The following is a 26,804-nucleotide window of genomic DNA, read 5'->3' as shown; positions in this document are numbered from 1 at the left end:
TTGGCCCAAGTATCCTGCCAATGGGATATCATGTGCTAGGGTCAAGAGGAACCCCCTAAACTTCTGAGGTATTACCAACCTCCTGGTGGCTCCAGGGGTAGGATCTCTAGCCTCAGAATATACGAGTCCCTCATCCCAATAAACTTTATGGGACCCACTAGCACTCCCAGCAGCCTCAGCAGCAGCCTGCTGTCTGAGGGGTTCAAGAGAGGGGCAGCACTGTTGCTCCTTACTCAGATCTTCCCTGGAAGGTCACCCTGCCCCCAAGAACTCACCCTGACCAGGCTCAAGTTCCTCTGGGGCAGTTCCTTCTTCAGGATCTGCTCTCCTCCCTCAGGAGGGGAATCTGTGATCTGAGACAGGGGAAGGCACTGCCTTAACCCTACTGATCCTCCTCTTGGGTAGCATCTGGTCCATAGTTTCAGGATCCAGAGCTGGTTCAGCTTTATGCATTTTGGCCTGTGACCTGGTCACAGCAAATACCTCAGCAGGTATGCCCAACATCTCAGCATAAGTCCATAACTCTACTTCAGACCAGGCTGAAGTCTCCAGATCATTGCCCAATATACATTCAACAGGGAGGTCTGCACTGATTACTACCTTCTTCAGGCCAGTTACCCCTCCCCAGGAGAAATTGACAACTGCCAGACTATGGTTGGTCCTGACATTGCTTGCATTGGTAACCTGGTACATTTCACCCAGGATGATCTGTGCAGGTTCCACTAGATCCTCTGCCACCATGGTGACACTAGCACCTGTGTCCCTGAATGCCAAAGCCTGTTTGCCATTTATTATAGGCTGCTGTTTGTATTTGCCCAGATTACTGGGGCTCACTAGGAAGGACATGTCAAGGTCTCCCTCACAAACCAGCAATGCTTGAGTGGGTACTCTGACTAGGCCAGAGTCCACATCAGAACCCAGTGTCAACCCTACTACACCCTTATTCTGATTACCACTTCCACCAGTAGCTGTACTAGGGGGAACAGTTGCTTTAGGGGCTTGAGTGGTGGTGTTTTGGTCTTTGGACTTGGTACAATCAGACTTCCAGTGCCCTTTCTGTTTACAGAATTTGCACCAGGGCTTCTTTTGGCCTTTTCCCTTTGTAGACTGTGAATCCCCACCAGATGCAGATTTTTGGGGCCCTTGTGAAGACTTCTGGTCTTTTGCCTTATCCCCACCTTTCTCAGAGCCTTTAGGATCTTGCTTCTTAGTGTCACCCCCTTGGTTCTGGGTTTTCTGCCTCACCCTGGTTCTGACCCATTTGTCTGCCTTCTTTCCCAATTCTTGGGGAGAGGTCAGATCAGAGTCCACCAGGTACTGATGCAACAACTGGTTTTGGCAATTATTAAGGATCTGTTCTCTCATCATAAGATTATACAATCCCTTAAAATCAGTAACTCTACTACCAACCAGCCAACCATCCAGAGCCTTGGTTGCACAATCTACATAGTCTGTCCAGTCCTGATTATGTGCTTTTTGGGTGTTTCTGAACTTCAACCTGTACTGTTCAGTGGTTAAGCCAAACCCATCTATTAATGCACTTTTCAGGACATCATAATCATCAGCATCCTCTTCTCTAACAGTGAGGAGCTTGTCTCTACCTTTATCTGAAAAGGAGAGCCACAAGATTGCTGCCCACTGTTTCTGGGGGACCTGTTGAACTTTACAGGCCCTCTCCATAGCAGTTATCCATGTGTGGATATCATCCCCACTCTGGTAGGGAGGAACAACCTTGGACAGGTTCCTATGGTCTGGGATATAATCTCTGATTCTAGGGACACTGCTGCTTCCACCAGGGGTTTCTAACCCCTCTTTCCTAGAAGCTCTTTGGAGCTCCAAGGCTTCTTTATCTAATGCCAACTGCTCGGCCTTAAGGGCAAATCTTGCTTCCTCATACTGTAGCAGTTTGTACATTCTTTCAGTGGAGGTCTCTCTTCTAGTAAAGTACGAGCTCTTCTGATGAACAGATTCTCTTTCAGAGTGATATGAGTGGTCAGATTCCCTTGAAGGAGACCTAACCCTATCTTCTACTCGGTCAGTTCTCTTAGGGAGAATTCCTCTGTTCTGTTCAGACCCTTCTGGATCTGGCCCTTCAATCACAGAGTCCTGGTCATCTTGATTTTCATCATCTGACCCAGACACTGTAATTGACCCACTCCCTGATTCAGATCTGTTAGATCCTAGAGCCAACCTCAGATCATCTGCTGTCAGCAGATCTATCAGGCCTAGTGTGGAGGGACTCTGTCCTAGCTTCAGGTGTCTTGCAACACACATGGCCTTCAGGTCATAACAGGTCATGTCCTTATACGGAGGGTGGGTGGACCCACTGGATCCATCCCTTGAGGACATTCTAGTGTTATGCAGTGTTGCACTACCTACACTAGTTTGTGGTCTACTGATCCTAGCTTGATCTGTAGCAAGGGTGTGCTATCCCTTCACAAACAACTCTAAGTTCAGTAGAACTTAATGATACTAAGCTTGACTTTTATATGTACCTTGAGTACCTTTAGTGGTTTTCAGTTAGTAATTCAAATAGAGATTTTCTGGTAAAACAATGGCAAGCTGGAATCCCACACGCTGCCCACCAATGTGAGAAGTTGGCCTGGCATATGCTGGTCACTAGTTATAGTGGCCACCGTGCACCAGTCCAATTCGACTCTTATGGTAGATAGGTTTAAGACAACCTTTTAAAGAAAGCTATCCTAGTGGTAGCTGTGGAGAGCAGCCTTCAGGCTAAGTCTCTGAGGAATGTAAAGCAGCTTGTTTTACCTTAAAATCTCTTGAATTACCAAATGAAAGGACACCACACAGGTATATAGATCAAATATATATGTATTTATTTCTAGACACACTCTACTAATCTCTTTATGAGATTAGAAGTCAGGAACACATTCAAATATCAACGTTTCACAATAAGTTAAGCACAAATATGGCTGGTGTCCTAGGGGCGTACCAGACCATATACTAAAAAAGAGGTTTAGGATAGTCGACTTGCAGAGGGACAAGGGCTAGGGCCTGTAGAATCACTGGGGCTTCACTAATCCACCGAAGGCAGGTAAGTAAAAGACCCACGGGAGATGCGTGCAGTGTGAGAACACAGCCGCGGGTTCCCCATTGATTTCAATGGAGCAAGTTGCGGTTGGATTTTTATAGTTTTAGGGTACTTCGAGGAAGTCTACAAGCAAGCCACTTACAAGGTAAGTAATTCGAGGACCAACACACACTAGGGCACCGGAGTGCACGAGTTACCTCGCCAAGGGAAGCCGGGTGCATAGGTGTCTTTTGGTGTCAGGTCGCGTCGCTGTTTTCTACGGAAGCCAAAGAAGATTTGCTGCTTGCGAAGACTGAAGAAGTGTCCAGTGGAATCCAAGGCTGGATTCAAGATGAAGATGAAGATGACCTGAAAGCAGAAGGGACAGTGTTCACAGTCACTTCCCAGTGACGCGGGGCCAGGAAGATGGATGCCCACGGAAGTCGGGTGATTTCAGGCGATCAAGGGTGTTTTGATTCTTCGCTCACGAGGACCAGGATGCATCGACGATGACCAGCAGCTGGATTCGGAGTGTTCTACGACGTCTGCAGCTTACTGAGGTGTGGGCAACCGGATTGGAGCCAATAAGCCTTGGCAACAGCAAGTCTTGTGAGAAGTGAATAAAGTCAATGGTGCAGACCAGCAAGGTCTGAGGGACTCACCCAGCGAGGGTAAGTGAGGGTAGGCCTGGAGCAACCAGGGGAGCCCTTTGGTTCGATCAGAAAATCTTCAGGGGACCCACAAGCCAACGGGCAAAGGATCGCAAAGACGCCTCGTAAGGAAATGCTTTACAGGAGCCCACGGTCACTCGGGACGGGGAAGGCCTCCGATTTTCGGTGCACAACGTGCTGGAGGCTTGGGCCACAAATGGTCCAATGCACAAGTTCGTAGAACATCGTGAAGGGGTTGCACTTGACAATAGTGCACGGTACCCGGGTATTGCTGTTCCTCGTCACTCGTGGGGTCCACTCGCCTAAGCTCTGCTGGGGACTCACAATGGCCGTCGAGAAGTCAGGAGATCCGCTTCCGGGGCTGCAGGGACTTTGGGCTCCAGCGGGAGCAGGAAAGATTGCGATTGTTGATTCAAAGTTTTGGTGCCTGCCAAGCAGGGGAGTCACTCCTTGACTCCAAGGGAGATTCTTCCGTCTTCCAAAGGTAGTGGAACGTCGAAGGACCAGGATTCTTCTTGTAAAGTGTCATCCAGGGATATCTAGTTTGCAATGGCAAGGTTCCCTATCTTATACTAAAAGACTAGCTTTATGACCAATCCTCTGGGAGGGTCAGGGTAGGGGGTGGTTACACCCACTTCCCTTGTCCAGTTTCGCGCCAGAGCAGGGACAGGTAGCCCCTGAACCAGTTTAAGCTGGCATATACACAGAGGAGCCTACTGCTCCCCAGTGCAGGACTTCAAAGCAATCTAGGAGTGCACCTACCCAGCCCCAATACACTAAATCCTGTCTGGAAGGTGGTGACACCTCTCTGTGACAGGATGCCTATTGTTGGGCCTCCTCCACTGCGAGTTTCAGTCAGCAGCATGAGGGCAGCCCAGTGTCTGTGCTGGTGGCATCCATTTTGTGATGCCAGGGCTCTTTCAGGTTTCTACTGTGTTTCCACAGTGGGTACATGTCGTCCCCTCTAAAAGGGTGGGATCATACTCCCACACCAGTTACTGGTGTGGGGGTATGATTTCAAGTTGTTTGACACCAAACACAACATGTTTTGATGCAGTCATTCCAAAGTTAGCTTTCACCGGTAGGTTATAATGCACTTAAGAGTATATGGTTTAACTGCATCCACAAACAGCCACAGAGAATAGACTCTGCCAGCTGCAGAGGGGCCCTGCTCAAGCAGAGGCACCCCCTCACATTGTAAACCAAGCACCCTGCCCTCAGGATTGATAGGGCCTGCCTTACGGGTGAATGATAGGTTTATATTTGTGTGTATGGTGAGATATAGGAACCTGTACCTCAGTGAGGAGTGCTAAAACCTCACCCAGGCTGCAGTTGCAGGCCTGTGGTGTCAGATTTAGTCTGCTTCCCAGGGGTGGCATAATACATGCTTCAGCCCCTGGTAGGTCTGTGAAGTACCTATGCCCTTGGTACCTAGGGTACCATATACTAGGGGCTCATAAGGTACCACAGTATCCAATCACTAGTGCATCTAATATGCACTCCAAGATGTTTAGAGAGACAGAGAGGCTGGGGCCCTGATTAGCAGGGACCCAGCCAGAAACCAGGGTTAACATCAGAAAAAAAGTGGGGGCAACATAAGTGTAGATCCTACTCTCCTACAAGAACCAACAATAGGAATTAAAATATACTTTCTCAGAATGAGATGCTTTATATTAATACTTTTGCAATATGCAATTGGCATTTGTAGAAAGGCAATAGGCAACACAGTTTTAAACACAGTAATGCATTGAGTTCAATGGAAGTTTCAAGTTATTTGCAATAGATTACTTTCAGGATTACTTTTGGGATCCCAGGACTGGATCATAGATTCAGTCCTGGGACAGTACTTAGAAACAAGTGATAAAAGTCGACTTAATTACTACTAGGATTTTGAAGTAATATTTTGCGATTTTAAAAGTTGACACTTAGAAGAAATTTCATAGAAAACAGTCAATGATTCCCTATGGAAGAAAATTCAAGTTGCAGGTAGAGTATGTTCTCGTTACTTTTGTAATCCAGTACTGGGTGCCTAGACTCCGTACTGGAACCTTTATCCAAAACATGTAAGTAATTACGTTTTCATAAGTTATACGATTTTTAAAGAATATTTAAAGTTTGCAGAAATTGACAGAAGAAATTTCACAGAAAAACAGTCAATGATTTCCTATGGGAGAAAATTGGGTTACTGGTAAGTACAGTTGTGAATATTCAGAGTCAGTGCTGGGCACCAAGATCCAGCACTGGGAGCTCACCTAATAGCAGGTGAGTATTTTCATTTTCGTTACTCGGCTTATTTTTGGTGAATATTTTTTGAAAACTCCACACTTAGAAGAAATTTCAGAAGGAACCAATCAATGTTACCCTATAGAGAAAATGGAGTTATCGGTTTAAAGGTAAGTACTTGACTGGCAGAGTTAAGGTTCTGGGCATAGACTCAGGGGTCTCCCAGGGTCAGGTAGGTACAGTTGGTTCACCCTCAGCGGCACAGGGGCAGCGAGAGTTAGGACCAATGTTATCCTATGAGAGGCAGGGGGGCCTTGGTTGGTGGCTGCTGACTAGCAGGCCACGCGGCTGTGGGAGCTGGGCTCCTGGTCACTTTCTCAGGGCAAATGGGGAAGTAGATAGGTGTAGAGGTTACACTGCGAGGGCCACTCGGGCGGCTGGGTGCAGGGTGCTTTTGAGCCTTCGGGCGCTCAATTGATTTCAATGGGAAAGCTCTGGTTTAGAAAAAGACTGCAAGCTCGGGGACGAAGATTCTTCAGGTGCCACCACCACTTCGAGAGGTAAGTTGGGTAATTGGAGGATAGGTAGGTACCCAGGAGTTGGGCACAGGGGGCCGCAGGGCACCGGGGTGCCTTTTGGTGCGGGAAATCTTACCCTCTGTTGATCGCGGTTGGGGGGGGGGGGGACCTAGTTCCGAGGCTGCAGGCGTCGTCAGGAGCGTCGAGGGAAGTTCTTAGGGTGCCGGACTCGGGGTTACAGTCGCCGTGGGATCGTCCTTTGGTCTTTGTTCACTCCGGCACCGGCCAGGCTTGGCGGGTGCAGAGTGTGTAGGGTTTGAGGTTCCGGGCTGATGCCAGGGATTAGAAGTAGATTTTGAGTAGAGCCTCTACTCATGGGAGTCCCAGGTGCTTAGAGCCAAAAGGTAGCCAGGTCCCCCGGGGTTTGTGAGGTTGCTGGCCACAAGAGGTGCCGGTTTGTAGCAGGAGCAGGTTCGAGGGTCGACAGGCCGGTAGGGCTGGGGACAAAGCAGTTGGTGTCTTACTCTTCCTTCTTGCTCTTCTTTGTATTTCGGAATCTGGCATCTAGGGAAGGAAGGTTCAGGGTGCCCCTAAATACTAGATTTAGGGGCGTTACAGGTAGGTGATGGGCAGGGACCAATGGGTCCCTGTACTGGGGTGAGTACACCCCCTATTCTGCCACTCTCCTGTGGGAGGGGGGCAGTAGCCTAGTCTTGATTGGGTAGTGCCTCCCATCTTCAAGGTGGCGAGCGCCCGGAGATGTGCTTCACCTCGCCTCCCCCACCTGAGGGGTGGGGTTGGCAGGCTGGCACATCCCCTGTCCTTATTTGGGGTTTCCGTCCAAGTTTCCCGCCAGAGTGGGGGTTGCAAGTGGCCTGGGGAAGCTCACAGAGGCGGCATGCCTTTGAAGCTTCCCCCTGCCCATCCTTGGGAAGGAGATCCAGCACCTCGCCCAGGATGTGCATTGTTACAGACCCAGGAGAGCCCCAAGCAGGGGCTCTCCTACCCAGGGGTCCAGCAACATGTCTGCTGTGTGCCAGCCTAGGCAGCCTTAGAACAGACGTGGATTGTAGGTTAGGTTTCAGGGGGCCTCTCTAAGATGCCCACTGTGGTGCTTGGTACATTAAATCCCACACTGGCATCAGTGTGGGTTTAATGTGCTGAGCAGTTTGATACCAAACTTCTTAGTCTTCAGTGTTGCCATTATGGTGCTGTGGAGTTCATGTTTGACAAGCTCCCAGCACCATGTACTCTTAAATGGCAGCACTGCACTTACAGGGCCCAGGAATGGACCTGGGTACTGTAGGGGCATAGGGCTCATGCCTCTGTGCCCACACCACTGGCATAGGGTACCCAGCTAGAGGGGTGACGGATGTATGCCAGGGCAGTGTAGGTGGTGGGCATGGCATACAGGGATGTGTGCCATGTCGACTCTCTGTTTTGTCTTGTACCCAGACACTCAGCCTGCAAGTGCAGTGTGTGTGTGTGTGTGTTAGGGTACAGGGCCTCTAAGGGTGGCATAATGAGTGCTGCAGCCCTCAGAGGCCTTCTATGGTCACAAGGCCCTGGGTACCTAGGGTACCATTTACCAGGGGCTGACATGTGGCCAGGGTTTGCCAATTTGGGTTTGAGGTTTTTGTTTAGGGAAGGAACATAGGCCCTGGGCACCTGATTGGCAGGAGTCCAGAGCACACTCAGTCAAAGTACATTCAGCAATATAGCAAAAAGTGAGGGCATACCATGCAAGAAAGATGGCACTTTCTCACACTGCATAACAAATTTAACTTGTACACTGCATCACTGGATGTGTGCCTGCAGGCATTTGGTAACATATGTCCAATTACAACACAGTTCAGAGAGCAATAAAGGATCCAACTTCTCTAAACGTCTCTTAAATTTAGGCAGATGTAGTAGGAGGGTGTACCTACTGTAGTGTCAGTTGTAACACCAAACTAAGAGGCCCATGTCAAGAAACAAGCAGTGAACCTTGCTGCATCCCCATTCAATGGGGTATGTCCCTCAGGCACTGGCTAGTGTATTCCCAAAGGAATACAAAAAAAAAATCATGAAAAATAATGAGACCAGAGTGTTCTGTTTTTTTCAATCTATTGTTTAATCAACATTATCTTTTCTTGGTGAAACATCAGACTGCTTTACTCAGCATGCCTTATGTCGTTTTACATTCTTTTATCCCATCCCAATGCATTTCAGCCTGTGGCCTTCATCCGGGGATAATCTATAAATCAAATTGAATTTGTTTTACCTTACAGGAAGGACCACAGTATAAAATATCGCAATATGAACATAACAGTGAGTAGGGGGTGTTCATGGATCACATTTTCATTATCGTTCTCATTGTGTGGTAAAGAACCGTACAAACGTGGTGGGGGGTGCCCGTGAACTGTAAAGTCTAATTGTTCTGTGCTTAAACAAAGCTGTGTCACTTCTAGAGGCCGTGTGTAAAATAACGGGGTACCGAATATTACTCTTCGGTCATCGGTATGTGCAACGTGAGCCGCGTGTAAACAAAACAGGGTGCCTAATGTTATTCTTAGGCTATCGGTATGTGCAACGTGGGTTTCGCACGATGCATCGAATGTTTCAGAGGTGAAATTAACTTTGGCGTGTGTCCGCATCGAACATGTCAAAGGTGGAATTAAAGTTAGCTATGGCGTGTCCGCATAGTTAGTGCTTTTAAAAGAGTGCCGTATCTGTTGTCCTAAGTGTGACAAGCACCATGAAGCAGCGGGTGTACTTACTTGATAAAACGGCGTGTGCAGTCGTTATCTGGGTTAGTTCGATGGTGGGTTGTAAACTGATGCTCATTACGTTGTGTTGTTATGGAAACTAATGTGAGGTGACGTTTTCACATATTTCTCTAGATCTAGAGGTAGGACTCAATGGTGATTTTTAGTACGTCTGCCATATCGGTGTGTTAACTGTATGGATAAGTAGTGAGGGGAAATACAGTGCTCGTCGCAAATAAAAGGCAGTGACGTTAAAAAATTAAACATTAAAAATTAAAGAATGTGTTATTCAGTTAATTTTGTCTGATCTAACCTGGTTACTGCAAGCAACAATTCTGTATGGAGTATATACATGAATATAGTGACATTAGAGATAACATTAAAACTCCAAGCGTTCGTTCACCCAATGAGGTTTTAACGAATTTAAATTCCGAATCAAAAAGTTCTCGCGTTGTAATAACTGTATGTAGTTGTCTTTTCCTTCACATCGTTCCACAATTTCTAAGATGCTGAATTTTAGTTGGCACACGTTATGTCCCATTTCTACGAAGTGACTTGCTACTGTAGATTTTCTTTGCTGTGTTCTTATATTACTTTTATGCTCATTTATTCGTGTTTTCATTTGCCGTTCTGTTTGGCCTATGTAAATGTTGCCAAAAGGGCATTTGAGCATATAGACCACGTTCGATGCGTCACAGGTAGAATTCACTTTTAATTTAATGTTGTGTCCCTTCATTGGATGGTTGATGTGAGGTCCTGTAATTACATTGTGACAGTTGTTACAGTTCCAACACGGAATAGTTCCTTTGTATGATGTGATGGTTGATCGATTCTTGGAACCTTTGATTATTTCAACCAGGTTTTTACATCTGGTGTATGCAAATATAGGTTCTAAATTGAAGATTGAGTTGAAGTCTGGTTCTAGTTTGAGAATTTACCAATGTTTTCTCATGATTCTTTTGTATGCGCTCCTCATTGTGGAATATTTTGATATTACTGTCATGCGGTTCTGTGCAGGTTTTTCTGTGGTGCGTAGTAATTCCTCTCGATTTGGACTGAGAACGTTGTTTGGCTTGTGTTAGTACTGATTCCGGATATCCTCTTTCTTTGAACCTGTTGAGCATGTTGTCCATGCGTTCATTGCTTTTGTCTGTGTCGGATACTATCTGTTTTACCCTCAATAATTGAGTATAGGGTAGATGGTGTTTGAGCGATTGTTGATGGAAACTTTCATACACTAGGGTGTTGTTTCTGTCTGTTTCTTTTCTGTATAAATCGGTTTCCAAGCCTGTGTTGGTATTGATGATTTTAACATCCAAACATGTTATGATCTGATCTGAATATCATGAGGAAACTGAATTCTATCATCTATTTGGTTGAGTTCAAATATCAAGTTCTCCAGATGCGTTTTGGTAAAGAGAGTTCTTACTCACTTTGACCATGACATCCCGCTAGCTGGGCACCTGGGCCAAACTAAAACTTTGGAAAGGCTTGTCAGTTACTTGTACTGGCCCCAGATGTGTTTCACCTGTTAGGCCAGTGGCAAAACAGGTAGACACCCAAAGGCCCCCTTAATTCCAGTGCCAGTGGTTGGGGTTCCACTTAAAAGGGCTAGTGTGGACATAGTGGGTCCACTGGAACCACCCACAGTCTCAGGAAAGAAATTTATATTGGTAGTAGTGGGTCATGCTACCAGGTATCCTGAAGCAATTTCCCTTAGGACTACTACAGATCCTGCAGTAGCCAAGGCCCTCATTGGGGTCTTCACCAGGATAGGCTTTCCTAAGGAGGTGGTGTCAGACAGAGGTACCAACTTCATGTCTGCATACCTGAAGCACACGTGGGATAAGTGTGGAGTGAACTTCAAATTCACTACATCTTACCACCCACAAACCAATGGTCTTGTTGAGAGATTCAACAAGACATTGAAGGGCATGATCATGGGGGTCCCTTAAAAACTCAGGATATAGGATGTCCTCTTGCCATGCTTGCTCTTCACTTACAGAGAGGTGCCTCAGAAGGTTTTCCTCCCTTTGAACTATTGTTTGGCCATCCTATGAGGGGGCCATTTGCTCTTATAAAAGAAGGTTGGGAGACACCTCTCTATGAACCTAAAGAAGATGTGGTGGACTATTTACTAGGCCTATCTTCCAGGAAGGCAGAGTAGATGGAAAAGGCATCCACAAATCTTGAGGCCAGCCAACCGCTCCAGAAGCTGTGGTATGACCAAAACGCTGCACTAGTGGAGTTCCCACTAGGGCAACATGTGTGGGTTTTGGAGCCTGTGGCACCAAGGGCCCTCCAGAACAAATGGAGTAACCCTTACCCTATCCTAGATGAAGTTCTGGGAAGCTGTCTAAAGTGGAGCAGTCACATTAACAGAAATGATGTGCCTGTACAAAGCTGTGCATTGATACATACCTCCCTTGGCCCATTGCTAGCTAAGCAACCTTTCAATTTGAACCATCTAATTTGGAAAGTATTTTCAATAGTTTTCAACTAAAGAAGTATCATAATCCAAGACTATGTTTCTTCATTAATTATAATTGTGTCACTGTATCTTTACTGACTCCAGTAACAGGTACACACAAGGCTCAAATATCCACTCACTATGGCGAGCCAGATTTAATCCGGGCAACCTATTTTTAGGGCCTACTTACCCTTTCTGTCAAATAGGAAGACAAACTGACTTTTGACCTCAGTCTCTGCAAGCAGAGCAAATGTGACAAGATAACCAGATCTAAAGGCATCTTTCAGTTGAAGGCTAGGAGGACTTCCTCATCTGAGGAACCACCCTCCAAAGGTACAATGGCAACCCCTGGTGCTACTCTAGGGACTTGGTTTTTAGGACAGCTAGGGTCCTTGGTGTGGTGTCCTGTCTTTTGACAGTTGTGACACTATACCTTGTTGGGTTTCCAATTCTTACTTTGGTACCCAGTTTTGGTTTGTGAGGTGTCTTTGAGCCCACCCTGATGGACAGGTTTTTTGGGGGGCTACCTGGGACTCTCTACTTTTATCTTCAGAATGCTCCCTGTCTTTCCTCTGGGGAGGTTTTTGTAACCCCTTTCTTTTGGTCACCCCCAGTGGACGTTCTGGTCACCCTTGTCTTGACCCAGTGGTCCGCCTTCTTTCCCAATTCTTGGGGAGAAATTGGACCTAGATCTACCAGATACGAATATGTGACGTTACAACGCGGTCGTTACAGCACCGTATGTTACATCTCAGTTATTACAAGGCAAGTCATTACAACGATTTGCTCTGGAGGGCGCTGGACTTAGGGATAGTATGATTTACTATTCCAACTCCAGCCTACGTAACAGTAGGGAAGGTGCTGGAATAGTAAATCATACTATTCTTTAGTGTATAGCACCATCCAGAGCAAGCAGTTGTAACGACTTGCGTTGTAATGACAGAGATGTAAACGTACCGTGATTTAACAACCGCGTTGTAAAGGTTGATCGCCACCAGATACTGATGCAACTTTTCATCAATGCAATTACTTAATATGTGTTCTTCCATAAACAAATTATAAAGACCATCATAATCTTGCACTTTACTTCCCATCAACCAGCCACCCAGTGTTTTCATGGAGTAGCCTACAAATTCCACCCAGGGCTGACTCTGGGTTTTATGAGCCCCCCTGAATCTAATTCTTTACTCCTCAGTAGTGAGTCCAAATCCATCAATTAGGGTGCCCATCATGAGTTCACAGGGCTCTGCTTCTGCCCCACTAAGGGTCAGAAGTCGGTCTCTGCACTTACCAGAGAACAGTTCCCAAAGGAGTGCAAATTTTCCCTGTATTTATCCATATCAGTTTTGTGAAAAAATAAAAACCGAAATGTGTATATTGCTGCATTTAATAACCAGTTAATGTGCAATTGTGTCTGAATGACTGACACGTTTCAATTATATCAATTCAAATTCAAATTGCTTTTATGTTATTTGATTATCGAAATAAAGCTGAGTTATCATAAAAACAGTAATAAAAAAAACAATTATATACAATAGATCCAGGAGCAGTTTACAAAAATGTAGTTATCGTGTTAGTAAACTGACAATGAATACTAATGCCCGAAGAAATGCCATTTATATACTTTATAATTTTTAGCAGACTGCAATAAATAAATTTAATTAAAAAGAGAATAAGAAAAAACATACTTCATATACAGCTATTTGATGTCATTTAAAGGAATAAAAATGTGGGAGAAAGCAACATAGGGGGCACAATCGAATTTCCAATTTCATTTTATACCTCCCTACGCAGAAATTTAGATCTAATAAGCCACATACAGCCAAGATACTTTGGCACGTCGCATACAAAAAGAGCTCTAGGGTCTGATTTCAAGATCCGCAGGGCAGTAATGTTAGTTGTGGTGCCCAGTTGTCTGCAAATTGGTTTAAGCCACTTTAATCTAGCCCTCGAGTATGCTGGACATACAAACATGAGGTGGGCCACACTCTCTTTTGGTGCCTCGCAGCAAGGGCAGTCCGCGATTGTCTGGCGCGGAGAACTCCATTTTGCAGTAAGCTCACGTACCAGAAGAGAGCCCACTCTAAACTGTATGTAGAGTACCTTATCTCTTGGGATTTGAATAAAATCACGGTACGGCTCTAAAAAAATATGTTGTTTAAACTGGTAAAATTCATCTGCCATCCTCCCCAGATTTGGGTTGCTAAGTTCCTGCGCATCAACCCAAAACCAGTATGCTTTTTTAAGCTCATCCTTACTGGGCGGGTACTGGCCTTCCCAACAGCTTCTAAGTCCCAGTGTAAGCACAAGTTTCTTGACATTATTGAGCCAGCTAACCCTATGATTACAGTCCAGACCAATTACCTCCTTGAGTGCAGTGGAATAACTAGCGAGTTCAGGAGTTCGTAGCAGTCGAGCCCAAAAAAGCAATGGCCTTAGTCTGGCAATGTCTTTAAAAGAGTGTCTTCCCATGTCACTCATCAGAGGCTTAAGTGGGACATTACAGGAAAGACTCACAAGCTCTCTCAAGAACTTATGTTCCGAACTGCAAATCTCTTGCGCATTATTAAACCCCCAAAGTTCCGCACCATAAAGGGCAGAACTTACTGCCCTTGCTGCATAGATCGTGAGCGCTGGGGCAACAGGTCTGCTAAATGAGCGACGATGTCCCCTGCCTATTGCCCCAGCCACATGCCTGTGATTCAAAAGCATCTTGTTAATGTGGGGTTTCCACTGCATTGTGTCGGAGTGCCAAATACCCAAATAATCAAAAGTACTAACTCTTTCTAAAGGTGTTCCATCCAGGGAAAAGATGTGCCTAAAGGGCTTGTAGGGGTTGAATGTCATTAGTTTGGTCTTTGTGGTGTTAACAGTCAACCCCCTTAGTGAACAAAAAAGATGGTATCTATCTAAAAGCTTCTGCAACCCGACCGGGGTCTTAGAAATCAACAAGGTATCATCAGCGAAGAGGAGTGTGGGTATCCTATCTCCTGGCAGGGCCGGGGCGTCAGTTGGGATTTCCTGAAGAAAACTAACCACCCCGTTCACATATAAGGAGAACTGGGTGGGGGCCAGAACACAGCCCTGGCGTACTCCTCTATTCACTGAGATTCTTTCGGTTTTCTGTTCTTGCGACCCCCCATCTCACTTGGGCATAATTGCCCTTGTGCAGTCGGACAAGCAGATTCAAGATAAACACAGGCATACCCATCTCAGCCAAAACTTTCCATAGTTGGTCCCGAGGGACCAAATCGAAGGCAGTCTTTAGATCGATGAAGGCGAGATAGAGACTGCCTCCACCTATCACGACTACCTTCCAATAGATAAGGAGCAGCCTAAACACCTGGTCCATTGTTCGAGTTTTGGATCTAAAACCCGCCTGGTATTGGGAAAGGATAATCTCGTCCTCAGCCCAGGAGTGAATCCTCTGGAACAATACCCTGCCAACTGCTTTTTGGATAGCATCTATCAGACTAATCGGTCGATAGTTGGCAGAGTCCTCCCTGGCCCCCTTTGAAAAATAGGCAACACTTCGGCTCCCTTCCATGACTCTGGTATGGGGCAGCCTTTGGCGATAGAGTTGATTAGGAGCATGATGTATTTCGCCCAGTCACTGGGACTCGCACGGAGTAAGTCCCCTGGGAGACCATCCGGTCCCGGAGCTTTTGATGGTATTATTCTTTTAATTGCTCCTGCTACTTCGTTTAAGTTAACATAATCAGTAGTATTAGGAGTTGGGCAAGTAATTGACTGGACACAGGATCCTCCCTCATGTGTTGTATCTGTCCCGGTGTATAGATTCCTAAAGTGATCAAACCAGTCTTGGCTGGATATATGGTTGGGAATTACATCTGGGTCATTCCTGTTAGCCCCCCCTAACAAGATTCCAGAAAGAGTAGGCATTTTCCAGACTCGCGTCTTTTAAGTTCTGCCAATGTGATTCATCCCAGTCTAATTTTGCACGTCGCAGCGTCACCTTGTACTCCTTCCTAGCACATTGGACGCGGGAGATATTTTTACTTTTAATAGCTATGACTAAAGCCTTCCTTATCTGTCTGCAAATTTTTGAAAACCAGGCATGGCTGCTTTTTGGGCATGCTTTTGCAGATCTATGGTCAGCAGTAGTCATAAACAAAGATCCCATCTGTTCTACCGTTCTTATGTAGATGTCTAGAGCTTTCTGTGGGGCATCAAGATTAAGGGATGCTTCTTGTAAGTCTATTAGATTTTTAGCCAGTAGGCGATTGATTTCAGCCATCTTAGGTTCATTAACGACTACTTTAAACCACTTAAGACGTCTCCTACTATTTGAGGGGGCTATTTCCTTGGTCATCAGGTTATTAAATGCCTCAGGGACTGGGCCAGAAGAAGACCAAAGGAATTTTGTGCTCAAACAAAGAGGATTGTGGTCGCTGTCGATGGTGGGGACAACTTCCATATCAATTATACTTCTTCACAGTCTTACATCTATTAAAATATAGTCAATGCGAGATGGGCAACTAATTCTATTATACGTACAAGCCCCTCCAGGATCTGATATTGTTCTGCCATTTGCAGCCCGTAGCCCATATTCCAGAACAAGTGCATTCAGCTGTATTGCAACCCGTGACCATCTTTTGATGGGAGGAATACTTAGGGGGGGGGGGAATATCCCACCTAGTATCATCCTCCTCCAACCCCAACATATCTCCCGAGCTAAGGGGCTCAAACATACAGTTAAGGTCTCCCGCTATCATAAGAGGCGAGTCGGGATGGCATTTAGACAGCACTTGCTCCCTAGAAGATACAATAGGCGAGGAGGTACACCCTTTCGTCCCTCTCACATTCACATTAAACAGCTCAAGAGGTGTGGCTCCTTCTTTCCCACTTATAGTAAGTCTCATTATATCAGGGTTTGCGCAATTATGATCGGTAATTCTACAACCCAAAGCGATATTAACCCAGGCCATCAGGCCTCCTGAGGGACGTCCTTTCCCTAGGGAGATAGCTGGCAAAAAAAAGCAAGTATACCCAGATTTATAGAGGGGAACTAAGCTCCAGGTTTCCTGGAAGAGGCAGATGTCTTGGCCTTCTATTAGCTTGTTCCAATCGGGTAATAGCAGCTTGCTGCTAAGACCAGCTATATTCCAGGAGATAATCTTGAGCTGCAGGTGTGGAATTGCAAGAGCTGCCTCACGTGGAGGTGTAGCTTGAGGTTGCAATGATAAAACAGGTCTAACAATAGGGGTTACCCTGTTTGATTCTATGAGCTGGTTCCTCAGGTTGTCGAGATTACAGTCAATATTAGGGTTGTTAAGTAAATTTGTCGATAATTGACCAGGAACACTTGAAGGGTATGTGCAGAGAATTCTTAGATTACTATTGTGACAAGTCTCTGTAGGCTCAGAATAGGGGACAGGGGCTGCTCTCAGTCAGTCGTTGGCATCTAATGTAGATCCACCCTCAACACTCTGCTCAACTACTTTGCCCTGGGCCCCAGTATCAGTGATCATTGGGGAACTTCTAAATTGGATGACTGAGGACCCTGGAGGGCAAGTCCGAAATTCTAATGCCAACAGATTTGCTGCCAGATCAGGCTTTATCAAAGTAAGTTCAATGTAGTCAAGAGAACGGTTATGAATTGTACATCGCCGAGCCCTGACTATATCATCCTGTGCTGACTATATCATCCCGTATCAACGACCGACAGCCCCTGACATGGCGAATCCAATGTATGGTCTTATTTTTAAGGAGTCTTCATTTTCGTAATCATCGCGTGATTTAAGCTTCGGGACATTGACCATATAGACTGTGCGCGTCTGTCCAGGGGGATAATTCAAAAGATTTTCTAAATAGGGATGATCTTTAGAGCGCTGACAAGGATCTACGGGTGTATGAAAAGATCTAGCGTTTATTGTAATAGATTGTAGAGGCAGATGTGCTGCCTGATCAGTAAGCAAAGAGATTTGAGCGGGAGCTGTCTGTTGGCAATGGGGGGTCTTAATGGCCTGAGTAGCAAGTGGTTTAAGGGAAGAGAGAGAGCCATGATGTGCAGGGGCTCGTTCTTTTTGTGCATTTGTGTGTGCCCTATGGGGGTATGGGATAGCGGTTTTATTTGCGGCCAGCTTGCGAGAGATGCCACTTGGAGCTATTAGTTTAACTACTGCCACTAACTCCTCAATCATCACCCTCATTGCACCTATTTCTAGCCCAAGCTCATTAACAATCTGCAGAGGGTCTTCAAATACTGGGGCACCAGTCCCTCCTGGCTTAGACAAACCTGCGATGACGTTAGGGCTCAGGATTTGGGATTGTTTTGCTAGCTCCTACCGCAAATCAGGGGCCTCAGCCAACGCCGCAAACCGATTAGAGCAGGAAATAGCAGAAGCCTCTGAGTGGATTATAGAATCTCTGAACAATTGACTATTCTCGCACTGTGTGGAAGCAATCCCCCCCCCCTGTGCTAACACAGTATGATCGTTCTCGCTACTGGGTGCGGCACGGCTTTGAGAAAGTTTCTGGAACATAGACGGGGTTATGGTACGGCGGGGTTGCTCCCGGGTACTCCCTAATGGGGTTTTCTCAGCACCAGTGGCCACAGGCAACTCAGCTATGAGAATCCCTTCACATTCTGTGATTAGGGTCTCGATTCTATCGATCACACAATTATTAGCACTGTGCTTGACAGTTTTCCTTGCCTTTTTAACCTTACCCACCCCACTAGTTGCTCCATTTGCCCCCCCAGACCTTCCATTGCTTTCCTTTTGCCCATGGTTACACTAGCATAAGCTAATTAAATGCTACAAGGTGGAATAGAAGCCTATGAAACTATGTTTAACAACAGAACAGTGTCACAATAGTGACTGTCCCAAGTACCAGTTCTGAGTGTCTTTAAACCGTAGTGTCACTATACAGCACAAATCGGCACAGTACCTTAATATGTATCACATGGGTCCCTCCGATGACACATTAGCAATGTTAGGGAGGTAGCCCTGCCCTGCCCTGCCTCTTCCTCATCGGTTCAGCGCAATACAATATAATCATGGACAGTAACACATACAAAGAGTCCTCTAAAGGTGGGATCAAACGAATCTCTATGAAAAAATCCAATATTCGAGAGGTCAAAAAAGAAAAAACACAAAAATGGAATCTCGAACAAGATACTGCAGCATTACAACAGAGTTCGCAAATATCAGAGCAGGGACTCAATATCTAGCAGGTAGTAGTTCCTATAGCCCAGTATGGTGCAAGAGAACCGTTGTTTCATATCAGCCCACCCAGCAACCGTAGCAAAGTGACATTTTTCCCAAATTACAAGTCTAGATGGAATTTTGATAGAATGAACAGGGGGACAATGATATGTATGGTCAACAAAATAACATTGTTAAAGCATATTGAGTCTTCAGATATTTACTCAGTCACATTTTTAAACGTTCCAACTGGGGGCGTTGAAGAACCGACGCTGATTACTTGGGCAACTTCTTCCTTGGATGATCAGGTAGGGGCAGAAAGGTAGTCATTTGCAAAATGGGCATCAGACATGTTGAGGGAAAAGGAGAAAGCCTATCCACAGTTTCTCCACCTGGAAGGTCACGAATCCCATACCAAGGAAGAAGGAGAGGGGGGGGCTACCAAGGAGAGTTTAAAAGACGTTAAAAGCATATAAAAATCCCATTAAATTTCATAAACAGTAAACATCTAGTGGCAACCTCGAATTTAAAAGGTGCAAGGAGTCGATCAATCTTATCGCCTAGAGCCACCATGGCCCCCGAGGAAGATAGTAGCTATGAGGAAGACACAGCAAGCCAAGTCCTACATCAAAACACCGATTGGTCTTGGCTTCCGAGCGCACTGCTTTCTGGTCCATATGAAGAAGTAAGCAAATGACAGAACAAGCATTTACAATGCAATGGTCTCGGCATTGTTAAAGTTAGAGCTATTGGCATTGTTCATGACATTATTTTTGTTTATGTTTTTGTTTTTAAAACATTCTAAAAACTGCATTATTATTTACAATGTGAATAGCTTAATCACTGTCAAATGCGAGACCTATTGCATTTGCACCCACACACAGAGCCACACACATAGAGCAACCCACACACAAATAGAGCCACCCACAGAGCCACCTACACACACACACACGCAGTAGCCCACTGACCTATTTACATTATGTGCACTTTGTGATCTGCATGGTACATGTTCTTTGCTGCAGGCACATTAACCCTATGTGCTACCTTACAGTTTTACAGAGATATAATCTGAAGTGAAACGCTTCCACTGGTTAAAGAAGCACATTTTTTAACATTGAAGACACCATATAATATTCCAACATGATCTACATGTCAAATATTCTAAGGCTCGGCTCCTGCACTAGCTTAAAGCAGAGCCAGGCCCCTAGCTCTGCCCCCCATGTTAATTTGTTGGCTCGCCGCCTTTAATTCCCATGAGTGACCAGAGGTGTATTCTTAAAAGTGCTCCAGGATTTTTCACCATTTTGCGATCTATATAGAGACATCATTCCTTGTAGTGAGGGGGGGTCATTCACATGAGTAAGAGGAGAATCGCATCTCAGCGGCCATGAACAGCAGAAAATCCTTCAAATTTCCCAGAAGTAAGTGGCGAACATTCTCAGCAGTCCTACACCCTTCCAGGAAGTGTGTAAAGGAGCAGTTTTAGGACTGAGGAAAGAATTCTATGCTTTGCGCCTCGCAAATTGTATAAAAGCGCTAGAAGTGAACAAGGACACATTCACCACCAATACCAAAACTGAGCAGAGGAGCATTCCTCTCCGCATAATTCTTACACGTGGTAAAGAGCGGAGAAGCATTCTACAGAGAGGCAGAGGTGCCAGGCGTGACCACTTGGCAGCTGACGCAGATGGCTTTGAAGATGGTGTGGGCTTGCAAGGAGAGCCAGTGGAGTTCTGTATGTATGCAATTACCATACTCATGCATGCAATCAACTAGAACGAACTGTAACCCTACTCTCGCATTTTCTCACATTATAGTGCCAAGTGAGATGACACACCAAGAATTAAATACCAGGAAAGGCTAAAGAACCATACTGCCTGGTGAGCTAAAAAAACGTGCACACCTATTAACAGCACAAAAGAGGCACAAGCTTACAGGGCTTTTATAGGCGCCATAAAGTTTAATCTATGCAAGATTCACTTAGATAAAATCTCTGAATTATAGAAGGTCAACGACCTGAGGTGAATATGGTTCCTTCAAAAAACAATTCAGTGTACCGAGCAGAGGTAACACAGTGACAACTTTGCATGATAAAGGGGACATTACCAAGTAAAAATAACCCTTTGGTCCTCCACCTGGAAATATAGGTCAGCAAAGAAAGTATCACAAATGATGGCTTTCAAACATATACTGTACGTCACACATTGATGAAGGCACACGCTCCACTGAAATCAAAAGCGCCATCAATCTCCAAATCTGCCGCTGAGAAATAACACTCTTAAAATCACATCCCTAACTCAGGAATAACAATAAAAGCACAATGCACCCGTCCCTGACAGAACCGTTGGGATATTACACAAGGTGCATTCCTCATCATATTCTTGGACCACAACACAGCATTCCTCTCCGCATAATTCTTACACGTGTGAAAGAGCGGAGAAGCATTCTACAGTACTCCATCCCAAGTGCTGCACTCTATTACACCCTGAACCAACGCCAAGAGACAAGGCAATTTTGAAACTAGGCGCTACACAAAAACGGCCTAAAGCAGCTCAACACGGACCGTGAGGCTGAGCGGATTCTACCCTGTTACCAAGAGTGGGCGGAGGCGATGCGCGCGAGACCGAGCCGAGGAGGACGGGCACTGGGGAAGAGGGCGGGGGCGGAGGGAGACGGAAGAAGGATGGAACAAGCAGGAACAACATTGTTACCTTACCGGACTTGAAACGCCGATCCAGCAGCAAGGAAGAGGCGACCCCACGTCCGCTCCGAACGCGCACAAAATGGACGAATCTTCCGACACTAAAAAAAACACGCCCTCCATGTGTAAAAGGGGCGGGGCTTCAAAAAAGAGAAAGAATCGAAAAAACACGCCCACGAATCCGAAAAAGACGGGGCTTGTTTGGAGAGACAAAGCTCTTCTCCAATGGCTGACCCGCATTTAAGAGGCCAGCCAATGGAGAAGAGGTAAAAAAAGAGGCGGGTTAAAGCCCCACTCCTAAAACATTAAATCGCTAGCCGAGACCTAAAAATGGCTCATTAGTCGGCCAAAAAGAGAACAAGATTGACGTCCGTGCATGGAATATTGAGGGTCTTCTTGCAAAGATAGATGATAAGGAGTTTCTATCCTTCATTAGAACATTTCACATAATTCTCCTTCAAGAGAGGAAGAAATCGATCTCCCGGGATATTTATGCTCCAGCAAACCAGCTATTAAAGTCAAAACAATGGGTCGCACAGCAGGTGGCTTGGTATTGTATGTATTAGTGGACCTTGATATCAAATATCAAAATTGAAGATGGTAGGATTGTTCATCCGAATATACAGGCGATAATGGTCAGGACCAACCACCCATTTAACAAGGCCCCCTTGTTGATAATAAATGCTTACATTCACTCCTCTGAAACCAGGAAAAAAGAAACAATTGAGAATATATTGAGTTTTATATCATCCCAATACGCAAATAACCCAACACCCTTGATATTCCTGTCAGGTGATTTCAACATGAATCTTTCAGGCAACGCCTAGGGACCAAATAATAGACATTATCGATCATATTTGGCATATTACGCTTACTCAAGCTTTTAAATAACGGTTTGACGGAACGGGGACGGATACGGCACGCAACCTGGAGCACTTGGGCTTATGAGTAATGAAAGGCTGGGTGTCTCCGGACATTCCGAAACAGCTGTCTCATCATTCGGTAAAATATACTTGTATATCATATGGTTACAAGTTCAAGTTTGAGTAACAGACTGGAAAGCGACCACCAGCTGCAAAAGATCCGTTTTAATTTGAATATCACACTACATGACCAACCGGCCCCGGAAATAGGCTATGCTAATGTACAAAACTACAAAAAACTACAGTGGTCGGCAGCCTGTATTGAGAAGGCTGAACACCAAGCTAGAGAGTTGTGGGTTATTTACATGGCACAGACCAAAATTCTTTGATTCACTGAGAACAATTTTCAACACTCCTATTAGAGAAAAATGCAGTTCGTCAAATAGCCAGAACAACTATAGCAAATTATTTCCCTAAAAAAATTTCAGCTCAACTTATAATAGCTAAAAGAAAATTGGACCACACTCTGAGGAGCCTAAGAAAAAACCCATCTTCTAGTGTCCGGTGTGAGATTTTACCAAATCTAAAGATGCTCTACAAAAAAGCAGTTTGGTCCCAAACAAAATCTGAGCTTGACCAGTACTGGTGTAAAATTCTCTATACCTCTAAACGCAAAGGTGCAAGAGTATTCTGGAAATTAGTCAATCAGTCCATCAGTTGGAAATTCCAATGTTTCACATCAAACATATCTGAAGAAGCTTGGGGTAAACATCTGGGCAATAGGCTCTTTACAAAAGTATTCTAAAATAATCCTAGGGAACACCTGCCTATAGTGATTCATTCCAGTAGAGTGGAGTAAATTATCAGCAAAATCCACAATCTACAAGTAGGTAGAAACCAGGAAAAAAATTAGTTTTTTGTAGAACTCTGCTTATTCATATAACCTGGATTGTTTGATCATAGCACAGCAAATATTATGTTAATGCTATTTTAAGAAAAAAGTATAGATGCTTCAAGCCCAACACTTTTTTCCACAACTTAAAAAAAAAATCCTAGGTCTCCCTACATTTGGATATTTTCTTAGTTCCCTCGAAGGGAAAACACAAATCCTGCATTTACTCAAGAGTTCCCAACATAGAGGTGGAAAGAATTGGCCAGGATACGTTTAGTTGGAAAACATTTACGAAGGTTTAAGCGCAAAGCGCCCCAAACATGGACAAACCAGCTCAGCACTGGGGGTTGGAAAACCTAAGAACCTAAGTGTTTAAGACAAGTTTAATCTACAATTATTTGACAAGATTGTTTCCAGACTCTACAGTCTTTCAGTGTTTATTTTCAACAAAGTTATGCTTTAGTTACCGTTTTGCTACTGGTCAGCCAAATGAAAACTGATTTGGAGAAAAAAACATTATGTGAGAGATTGATTCACTAACTCCAACACATTTTTCTTTGACACCAACTCAATTTTCAGAATCAGATTTAAAACTCTACATTTGACTGCTGAAACATGCAGTCTTGCTATTATGAAGGTGGTATGGAAAAATAAGACAAGGAGTGGATAAGCATAATTGGTAATGCAAGGATTGTTCTTGTTTGTACTGAACTTGCTACTGTTGCCATGTATTCGAGTATACTGGCTCATGCCTCCTATGTTCTATTCTCCACAATGTCATCTCATTGAGTATTTCCAAGTGGGGCAGTTGATCCTCTTGTTCCCAGTTTTGTGGTCTTGATAAATATGTTATACTTACCAACCTAAATGTAATCAGTCTCGATAATTCTTTTATACTTACCAACCTAAATGTCATCATGGCGACAAGTGCCAAAGCCCACACTTCTCCTTTCCCGATTAACTTTGCTTCATATGGCTATTGGGCTGCTTTTTCTCTGCATTTGTATCCCTTGGGAGGGTTGTCGTTTTGGCCGTCTTACTTCCATAGTAGGCCTCTGAGAAGTATTTCTCTGTTGATGGTGCGTGGGGTGCTTAAAAGAAATGCTGGCACCGGCATGCATGAATACCGGCATTTGTCTTCTGGTCAGCAGCAACAATCCCCAGTCTTCAACATTAAGTCACCAACTGCAATGTGCACTGCCCCTGCATAGAACCAACCGGTATGACATAACATGCATGGCGGCCACCCTACCATACTGATATATTTCCCTGTGTGCCGTGACTGAATCACAAGGCTTTGATGTTGATTGTAGCAGAAGTACCAACTACTTAACTGAAGATTTTCGTCTGACCTTTAACGAGTTCATTTTCACCTGGAAGCAGCGACAACTTTGTGCTGAAGGAAGTATTTGGGTACTGATATTAACTTGTGCCATTAACTACTTTGATTTTAAGATTCTGTCAGGAGCCTGGATGCAACTTTATTTCAATCATGTATAATTTCATGTGTTCGACATAGAACTTTAAGGGCAAAATAACACCCCCCCCCCCCCACCCCCCGCAAAAAAAAAAAAAAATACGCGTTAGAGACACGGTTCCATTTAAATTCCATTAAGAATTGTTCAGCTGTAAGCATACAATGTTTTAAGTGCAACAAACGAAGTCACTTAGTGAATATGTGTAGTAGTGGTTCAAAGGAAGTAGAGACGATTTGAGAATGCAAAACTCTTGAGTGAACCTAGTTCCAAGTGTGGCTGAGGGAAGCAGTGGATTCACATTACAAGGTGTATCCAACAGAAGCATAATCTTGGAGAAGAGGAGGAACCTTATATGCCACTAAATATTCTAGCTATTGATGGCAAAAAAAAAACAAGTTTTGGCAGATTCTGCATCACTGTTTACCATATCCAAAAGTATTTATAAGATCACTGGAAAGAAAAACATTTTGAAGAAAATAAAGCCAATATTCGACCTCGGAAGGGAGCGTTATCCAACTAGTATGCTTACAAGGCAGTCACATTCTTGGAAACGCGTATGTACTTATTAATGGTCAACATTTGTAGGTGATGGCACCAAGCCAATTAGCAAATTAGAACTGAATCTAGACAATGTAGCCCCATGGTCTAGGTGCTCAAAAAAGAACGTGGAAGTGTTGATGGACCTGAGCAGAAGACAGATCAAAACTGAACATTGAACATGACCAAGAGAAAAGGGTGAGCAAAGGAAAATTGAGAATGACTAGTAGACATCATATGACGTAAGGCTGTACATAATCACTGTCCGCCCAAGTATGTAGGCTCCACCATTCTGACCACATCCCTCAATTTACTTAGAGGTATCATGCAGCCCACTGTGTCAAAAGGTTGCAGAGAGACGGTCTAGAAATATTCTGACAGTTAGCCCAAATTATCATCTTTTCCCTAATAGAAGACAATGCCCGTGCCGTACGAGATCTAAAGCCAGGTGTACCAATCTGTTGCACAATCACTCACATTTAAATCATCTTGCAACTATGCTCCAACAATCAAAATGATCAAATGCCATAACTGCGCAACAACTGTATTAAAAATCAGTGTAACAAAGTACTATTCAATCATGGCAAAGCAGAGATGATTTGGGGGGATAGCTAATAGTGAACAACGCCTATCAACTTCAATCCCTATTCTTCCATGGTTATGTCAAGGAACACTTACTTTCCTTCTTCATCCACCTCAGCTGGGGCATTTCCGAGCTTCCTCTGTTCTTCTAGTTCTTTCTTTTTTCGCCAGTCTTCTCTTGTCATCTTCTTTGGTTCTTCCAGTCCCATTGCTTCCCCAGTCCCAGCAGATGGGATTACCTCAACGCTTGTAGAAGCCATTGTTGTGTAAATTTAAGGATCTAACCAATTACTCTGTGGGTGTAACGAGATGCAAATATTAATATGAAATGTTGCTTTTTTTCAACATGATAAAACAACACCTGTGCATTATGAGGACCAGCATCCAAACAGAGCGCAAAAAACGAGTCTGAAAGCAACCGAGACCCGCAAATAATACACCACATGAAGCCAAACAGCACAAAAGAATAAGCGCTGGTACCCACGCATCAGTCACAAAACTGATCGAATTCAAAAGCTGAATAGTAAATAACATTACTAAAAGCTTGTTAGACGTCAGTTCCCACAATGACCTTTCAGCGGATGTTATTGGCACGTAATTTCAGTACTTCCGGGTCACAAAACAATGAATCCAATGGCTGAACGTATTCCAGTGTCGTCTGGGAGTGAAAGGGCCTGGTGATGCGTAAGGTGATCTAGGATTGGTGGAATCTCAGCCAATCCTAGCAGGGTCATGTTTTCTTACCCTTAATGTGCCTGGAGGAGGCAGCGCAGGCTCTGATTGGCACGGAATGGGCCTGCGCCAATTGGCTACAGCTGAAAATACCGACAGCCTTTCAACGAAACCATTTTCACTTTCCCGATTGGGCTGAGTGTGAGGTCTGTGATGTGCTGAAGGGTTTAACTTTTGCTTTTTAGGCAGT

The 26,804-nt window shown here is 44.7% G+C and overlaps 1 protein-coding gene across 4 annotated transcripts in view; it reads right to left on the bottom strand.

Moving 5' to 3' along the window:
• SLU7 (spliceosome associated SLU7) overlaps nucleotides 1-26,539 on the bottom strand; it is a 264,929-nt gene extending 238,390 nt beyond the window's left edge. The window contains exons 1-2 of one of the 4 annotated variants that reach the window (XM_085617820.1): nucleotides 26,420-26,539; nucleotides 25,979-26,175 (exon numbers count right to left, since the gene is read on the bottom strand). In XM_085617820.1, the coding sequence (XP_085473946.1) occupies nucleotides 25,979-26,142 (164 nt within the window). In that variant the 5' untranslated portion in view covers nucleotides 26,143-26,175; nucleotides 26,420-26,539. Of the gene's footprint in view, nucleotides 1-25,978; nucleotides 26,176-26,362 lie in introns of all 4 variants that reach the window. The other 3 variants (XM_085617821.1, XM_085617819.1, XM_085617822.1) reach the window with 3 other exon arrangements.
• Nucleotides 26,540-26,804: the final 265 nt, after the last annotated feature.

The sequence above is a fragment of the Triturus cristatus genome, chromosome 7 (genome assembly GCF_964204655.1).
Source record: "Triturus cristatus chromosome 7, aTriCri1.1, whole genome shotgun sequence".
NCBI lineage: Eukaryota > Metazoa > Chordata > Amphibia > Caudata > Salamandridae > Triturus > Triturus cristatus.
Note: the sequence above shows the minus strand (reverse complement) of the source record. Positions and strands in the feature narration are given on the sequence as shown.